This window comes from Cicer arietinum, chromosome 7 (genome assembly GCF_000331145.2).
Source record: "Cicer arietinum cultivar CDC Frontier isolate Library 1 chromosome 7, Cicar.CDCFrontier_v2.0, whole genome shotgun sequence".
Taxonomy (NCBI): domain Eukaryota; kingdom Viridiplantae; phylum Streptophyta; class Magnoliopsida; order Fabales; family Fabaceae; genus Cicer; species Cicer arietinum.
In genome coordinates, this window is record NC_021166.2 from 5,558,459 (window position 1) to 5,566,610 (window position 8,152).

The 8,152-nt window shown below is 30.9% G+C and overlaps 1 protein-coding gene across 1 annotated transcript in view; it reads right to left on the reverse strand.

Moving 5' to 3' along the window:
- The window catches only part of MAPK11 (mitogen-activated protein kinase), a 6,252-nt gene extending 2,902 nt beyond the window's left edge, over nucleotides 1–3,350 (reverse strand). The window contains exons 1-4 of the mRNA XM_004508297.4: nucleotides 2,689–3,350; nucleotides 709–1,117; nucleotides 444–571; nucleotides 297–356 (exon numbers count right to left, since the gene is read on the reverse strand). Of these exons, the coding sequence (XP_004508354.1) occupies nucleotides 297–356; nucleotides 444–571; nucleotides 709–1,117; nucleotides 2,689–2,712 (621 nt within the window). The 5' untranslated portion in view covers nucleotides 2,713–3,350. The remainder of the gene's footprint in view (nucleotides 1–296; nucleotides 357–443; nucleotides 572–708; nucleotides 1,118–2,688) is intronic.
- Nucleotides 3,351–8,152: the final 4,802 nt, after the last annotated feature.

Consider the following 8,152-nt stretch of genomic DNA (forward strand, 5'->3'; position numbering starts at 1 on the left):
GAAGTCTTGATTCGTAGGAGTAAGATTAATAGCATGGCATCAAAATTACAAAAAACGATACTGCTAAATTCTAATGACTGTCAAATGGCACTCGTTAAGGAACATTTAATGCATCTAATTAAATGCTTTTAAGTTTAAATTACTTAGAAAAGTAAGTATTGTAGAAAGTGTATATTTTCAAAGTAGTGAATGTTTATTCTTTTCAATAAACACTTTTTACTTCGGTTTCCTACCATTTGCGTAGGTAATAGGTATAATGACAATGATGATTATACAAGTGGTAGTAGATATTAAACCTTGGAGAAAAAGGATCCACACAACTCAGGAGCCCTATACCACCTTGTTGCAATATAATCCTGTGAGTAACAAATGTGCATTAGCATGATGACCAAAGGAGGAGAGCTACATTTATGGTGGGTATTTCAGGGGAAAAAGATTCTTACTGTCCAGAAGATAGCAGTGGGTGTATCATTGAAAGCCACTCTGGCAAGACCGAAGTCGCAAATCTTCAATTTGCAGTCAGCATTCGCTAAAATGTTTTTCGGCTTTAGATCACGGTGAAAAACATTTGCTACAAGCCATATAGAAAGTTTTAATATCAGCTACAACAATGATCAGATAACTTAGCAATTACTTCTCGTAATTAAACCATAACTAAGAAAATGCAACATTAGGAAGTTCAAAACTAAAAACTAGAAAGATCAAAACCTGTATGTATATACTTCAAACCCCGTAGAAGCTGATAGAGAAAAAATTGGTAATGCTCTGGAGTCAAGTCATCATTTGCTTTGATGACTTGATGTAAATCTGATTCCATTAATTCAAAAACAACATATATGTCTTTGAATTCCCTTCTAGAAGGAGGTAACAAAATATGCTTGATCTCTACAATATCAGGATGACGTAGAAGTCTAAGAAGCTTGATCTCACGAAGAATGCGAGTAGCATCAGAAACATGTTCGAATATGTCATTGATTTTCTTTATTGCAACCTTTTCTCCAGTGTGTGTATCATATGCAGAACAAACCACACCATAGCTTCCTTTACCAATTACTTCCTCTATCATGTATCTACTCCCTTCACCATATTCGGTAAAGAAGTCTACGTCTATAGATGACTGCATAAACACAACAAATTAAACTTGGTGAAGATACCAAGCAAAGCCAAAGCCATACATGTGATTTAATGATCTGCAACACATATAATAGTGTACAACAAAGTCGCAACCTCAGAAGCTAAGGATCCTATCTATCCATAACTAAAGAAGGGAAAAACTTGCTGCTAACTTTTAGACAATGCAAATTACTGAGTTAATGTATAGATAAGAATAATATTTAATAATCAGCTCGAGTACATTAGAAACTATCTCTGTCCAGTAATAATGAAAATTGTCTACTTCAGGGCTTTTAAATTCAATATTTTGAATTTACTATAGTTAAAGTTGTAAGGATACAAAAAATAAAGAGGCTTGGAGTTAAATGATCCGTCACTAAATTTAATTCACGATAGGGCATTATATAGCATTGTAAAATCCACGCAGTAAATCCCAGTTAGTGAAAATATGTTTTTGATGTGATAAGGAAATTGATAAAATAGCATTGCTACTTGTCCTTGATTACTTTGCACGATAATGTTTGGCAAAGCAGAAATATATGTATGCAGTTAACATGTAAAAAGTACAAAATAAAATAAAACAAACTAGTTATTTACCAATATGCAGCCACACAGCATACTTCAATTTTATGAGCAAATATCCAACACAATGCACAATATATGTTAAAATTTGGGTTAAAGCTAAAAAATATAAAATGAAAGAAATAACTGTTAAAAATTATAAAGGATGTATGCATAATTAATTCGAATAAAATATAAAAATATCTAAATTAAAAACATCTATATTAAGAATATAATATATGAATGCTTCATTCAAAATAAACTGAATATAAAATTAAAAAAGAACGGTTGAGAATGCCGTATGTAATTTTTAAGAGAGATTATACTTATACTAACATATTAAGCCACTTTCAAGAGAGTGTGTATTCTTATTCTCATACTTCATATATATGGATTGATTGATTGCTTGAAAATTTGTAGATTTGATGCAATCAATACCTACATAATCTTGCTGATAAAAACTACATTAGATTAAGCAAATAAATTGGGAATAAAGGGATAAATAAGGAATTACTGATTAAACAAATTTAGCAACTGTCTTAGGATATGAAAAGTAAATAAAAACAGAAAACATCTTGAAGTAAACCAATGTTGCAGACAGACATCACATCTTAACTGATGGAAATTTTTTACCGAACCTCTCAAAAACCAGACAGAATCTCATGAATACAAATACAATCAAAATGAAAAGATTAAACAAAAAGTGGTAAAAAAGAAGGTAAGAAGTATCAAAACTAATGGTACAAATCAAATCCATGATTCCATGCCAAATATAGAGCATTAAAGAGCATTTATTGTCTTCAATAAACTCCAAATTGTTCCCATGGATATGTTATCAGTCAATAATACTATACAAAAAAAAAAATGCTAAATAATAAACGCAAATTTAATTTAAAGATAAACTTTTTTAGGCAACATTTACAGATAAGCTTAGTTAGCATATATATATATATATATATATATATATATATATATATATATATGTGTGTGTGTGTAAAAAGTTAGCAACTTTACCTTTTTTCTCTGATCAGGAGGCATCTTAAAACCTAAGCATAAAACTTGTCAATGAATTCAGATCACCAAACTCCCACTTCCACCACAAGATAAAATGGATCACGAGGATAATAATAAATAAATAACCAAAAATAAAAAAGATAACTTTTAAACAACAAAAACTTGAACAGAGCTGAATATTAATGTTTAGAAGCTAAAGTAACAAGTGAGATTGGAAGAAAAACAAAAACATTGGAAGAGGAAACAAAGAGAAGATTGTTGAAGAAAGACAAAATTGGCGGAAGTAACAAAAGGTAGTAGTAGGTGTAAATGATTAGATGATGTTGGAGAATTAATTAATGAAGGTAATTAATAGAATCAGCGGAAAAAACTAATCTTGAAGGATCTAATCTAATGTGGCGATAATCACTAACGCCGCTAAAAGGGGATGGATAAATAAAATATGAAATAAAAGGGAATGGATGATGAGATTTAATGAAAGAGGAAAGTGAAGAAGAAGAAAAAGTGTGTAAAAGTTTGGGATCTCTGAGAGAGAAAGCAAGAGAATATGTTTTGTACTTCAACTTCAAGGAACCAAGCAAGAACTACCTCAGACTCCGAGAGAAAAACATTTTTATTTTTATTCAAAAAAAGAAAATTTCTGTAATGGGCAAAAAATTTCTTGACTAGTCCCCCGAAAGTATTTCCGATCACTCGTTAACATTTTTTTTTTGTTTAAATTAGTAAAGATATTTGTTTGCATTTTTTATAATAAAGATTAAATTTTATTTGGTTTATAATTTTAGAAAAGTTGACGAGTTTTTTGTTTTTTCTATAGTTTGTAAGTATTTTTTTTATTCTTGTTATTTAAATATTAAGGTTTATCTTAATTCTGATATGTCTCTAAAATTAAATTTATTTATTTTTGGATCTCGAATGTTATTAATGTTATCGAATAAATGTAAATATAAATTTTTATATTCACTTGTCTCTAAGTTTTTAGGTCTAAAACATCATTTTTTTTACTCTAATATTATGTTTGGTTTATAAAAGAGAGTCAAAAATAAAAGAAATGAAAGTAAAAGAAAGGAAAAAGTAAAAAGTGTGATGATTTTTTAGTTGTTTGGTTTAAGAGAAAATAGAAGGTAGATATATTTTCTTCTTTTGTTTGTTTGTGTAGAAAATAAAAGAAAAGAAATAAATAAAATTACAAAATGACCTTTAAAAAGGTAAAATAAAATGGTAACATTGGAGAAAAAAAAATTATTGTCTTTTTGTAAAAATAAATCATCGCCTAGATTCACCTTTTCTTCTTAATTTGAGAAGATTGAATTTTTATAGGTCTCACATTTTTTTTTTGTCTTTTCTTTTTATTATAACTAGAATATAACCCGCGCGTTGCGCGGAATATGTATACTTTATTATATTAGTAGTTGTAAATAAGATTTTAATATTTTAAAAAATAATATAATCTATTTATTTAGTTTGTAGAGTATTTTTTTCAAGTGAATTTATTTGAGTAATTGTTATATATGAGTTGGCAAATACACATTTAAAAATATGTAAAATGTTTTGCATAGTGAAGATCATCCTACAAATAAAATTCATAAATTATATTTAGTGTTAAAAGTCTTAAAAGTATTTTAATAAATATTAATATATGTAATTATCTATCACAAAATCAAATTAATCATGCTCTTTTTTTGTTGTCAAATCTAAATTTATTGTCAAAATATTGTTAGAAAATTATAAAAATGAGTTTGTCATTTAATATTCATTTCATTACAATCATGTTAAAGAAGTAAAAAATCTAAATTCCAATATTTTAAGTATGAGACTTCTATGCAACATGATTTGAGAATTTTCACAAACAACTCGTATGTACGGTTGAGTAAAGGTAAAACATATGTAGAAACTTAAAATTGGTAGTATTTTAAAAAAAATTGACAATATAAAACATCTCCGTAAAAAAACCACAAATACTTTTTTAATATAAATGGTACATAGTTTTCTCTCGAATACACAATACTAACACTCATATAAAGCTGAATGTGGACAATCTTCTTTGTCTTTTGAGGAGCCAATACACTTTCATGTCATAAATGAGTTAAAATATGTCTGCAAAAACAATACTCTAACTAAGAACAATCAAGATTTTGAGAAAAATGAGCAAATAGGTATAATATGTTACAAAATACAACTCATTCAAAAGTTGTGTAAAAAAAAAAGAATTTTCCAACTATATCTACTTCTTTGAAAATAATTGGGTTCCAAAGAGATTTTCTTTTGAGTTGATAAAGTGAAGTTGTAAAAACTTACATATGCAGAATGTTTTCTCATGACAGAACTTTTAGATGTACCACATGAGCGCTTTTAGGTGGCACAATATTTGATGAAGATGTTGGAGTCTATTTTAATATATATGATGTTTATGTGGGAGTCTATTTTAATAAATTTTTATCTAAAAGAAAAAAGTTTGAAAACATGTAATGATGGAGGAAGAGATGGAGAAACCTTTAAAATGACGCAATATATTAATTGATAGTTAAAACCATTGAAAGAGAAGAACCGTTATCATTAATGATGGAGAAAGAACCGTTATCAATAATGATGGAGTAACAATGAATGTCGAATAACTGATAAATGATATTTATTGTATTGTAATTTGTAACTTATGACATATGAATAGTTCTACCAAATATTATATTAAAAAAATGTAATAAAAAATAAATTGCAAGTATGATAATAACTGTGAAAGGATTCAAAGATCATACCTCACTAGGATTAATGATCCATAGTTTCATCCATAGTTTCATCCTTATATGTAGGAAACTTTCTCTTGGTAAAGCTTTGGTAAATATGTCAGCTAGTTGTTCGGTTGTGTTAACATATTCGAGCTTAATGATTCCATTTTGAAAGTGATCCCTTATAAAATGATGTCTTACTTCAATGTGCTTGGTCCTGAAGTGCATCACTGGATTCTTAGAAAGGGTTCAAAGATCAGACCTCACTAGGATCAATGATCCCTAGTTTCATCCTTATATGCATGAAACTTTCTCTTGGTAAAGCTTTTGTGAAGATGTCAGCCAGTTGTTCAGCTGTGTTAACATACTCAAGCTTAATGATTCCATTTTGAAAGTGATCCCTTATAAAATGATGTCTTACTTCAATGTGCTTGGTCCTGAAGTGCATCACTGGATTCTTAGTAATAGTACTTGTGTTATCACACATAATAGGTACTGTTCCCAAGTCAACACCAAAATCCAATAAGTGCTGTTTCATCCAAAGAATCTGAGCACAGCAGCTCCCAGCTGCAATGTATTCAGCTTCAGCAGTCGATAAAGCAATGCTAGTCTGTTTCTTGTTGAACCACGACACAAGAGAGTTTCCAAGTAAATGACAAGTTCCAGAAGTGTTTTTCCTGTCTAGTTTGCATCTGGCAAAGTCTGAATCTGAGTAACCAACTAAGGTACAGGTTGATCCCTTCAGATACCACAAGCCGAGACTCTTAGTTCCTACTAGATATCTGAAAATCCTCTTAACTGCACTGAGGTGAGATTCCTTAGGATTTGATTGGTACCTTGCACACATACAAACACTGAACATGATGTCTGACCGGCTTGCTGTAAGATAGAGCAAAGATCCTATCATACCCCAAAACCTAGTAACATCTACAGGTTTACCTTTCTCATCTCTGTCTAGGTAATTTCCTTGACTCATGGGAGTATCAATGGACTTAAGGTTTTCAAAACTAAATTTCTTTATCAAATCATTACAGTATTTAGTTTGACTAATGAAAATGTCTTGCTTGCTTTGGTTAATTTGAAATCCCAAGAAATAAGATAGTTCACCCATCATTGATATTTCAAATTTATCTTTCATTAAATTTTCAAATTCTTTGCACAACTTATTGTTTGTAGATCCAAATATTATGTCATCAACATATACTTGGACAAGCAAGATATCATTTCCAGTAGTTTTTGTGAAAAGGGTCTTGTCAACATTTCCTCTTAAAAGGTTTTGTTGAATAAGGAAATTGCTGAGCTTCTCATACCAAGCTCTTGGAGCTTGTTTTAACCCATAGAGGGCCTTTGATAACTTATACACATGATTAGAAAAATCAGGATTTTCAAAACCAGGTGTTTGGCTAACAAAAACTTCTTCTTGAAGGTCACCATTGAGAAAGGCACTTTTCACATACATTTGATAAAGATTAAAGTCCATTATACAAGCATAAGCAAGAAGGATTCTAATGGCTTCTAACCTAGCTACAGGGGCATAGGTTTCATCAAAATCTATTCCTTCCTCTTGACTATAACCCTTGGCTACTAGTCTAGCTTTGTTTCTGGTTATAACTCCATTCTCATCTAACTTGTTTCTGAACACCCATCTTGTTCCTATGATGTGCTTACCCTCTGGTTTAGGTACTAAACTCCACACCTTGTTTCTCTCAAACTGGTTTAACTCCTCTTGCATAGCAAGTATCCACTCACTATCTAACAGGGCTTCCTTAATGTTCTTAGGTTCAATCTGAGATACAAAGGCTGTAAAGTTACAAAACTGACTAAGGCTTCTCCTAGTTGCAACACCTTTAGAGATATCGCCTATAATGTTGTCTAAAGGGTGGTTTCTGTTGAACTTCCATTCCTTAGGCAACTCACTGGTTTCTATAGGTTCTACAAGGTCTGATCTAGTTGGAGGGTCAGCTATAGGTTGTTCTAGTGGTTCAGATTCTACAACTTCGTCCAAAATGTCATCAACCTTAGAAGGAGTTTTGTTCAAGTTTTCTGTAAAAGATTCATCAAACTTTACATGAACTGACTCTTCTATGGTCTTTGTTCTTTTGTTGTAGATTCTATAGGCCTTACTAGTTTGGGAATATCCTAAAAAGATACCTTCATCTGCCTTAGGGTCAAACTTTCCTAGGTGTTCTTTGCCATTGTTCAACACAAAGCACTTACAACCAAAGATTCTAAAGTAGGAAAGGTTTGGTTTTCTACCCTTGTAAAGCTCATAGGGTGTTTTCCTAAGCAGGGGCCTAATGAGAACTCTATTTACAACATGAGTGGCTGTACTAATTGCATCTGCCCAATTGATACAATTTTCTGGTCATTCTCATTTTGAACCAAAGTAGCAAATTTTTTAAAAGTTGAGAATGCATCACTCTTGTGAGCCAGAAAATATGTCCATGTGAACCTGGAATAGTCATCAACCAACACATATCCATAAAGGTTACCTCCAAAACTCTTAACTTGAGCAGGTCCAAAAAGGTCCATGTGAACTAACCGCAAAACTCTATTAGTTTTGACCATATCTATAGAGGGAAAGGAAGTCTTAACCAGTTTGCTTCTCTCACAGGAATCACAAAGTCTATCCTTAGTAAACTTCTTATTAGGGAGACCTATAACTAGCTGTTTGCTAACAAGTGTATTCAAATGATCTATATGAATATGCGCTATACGTTTATGCCATAACCAAGTCTCAT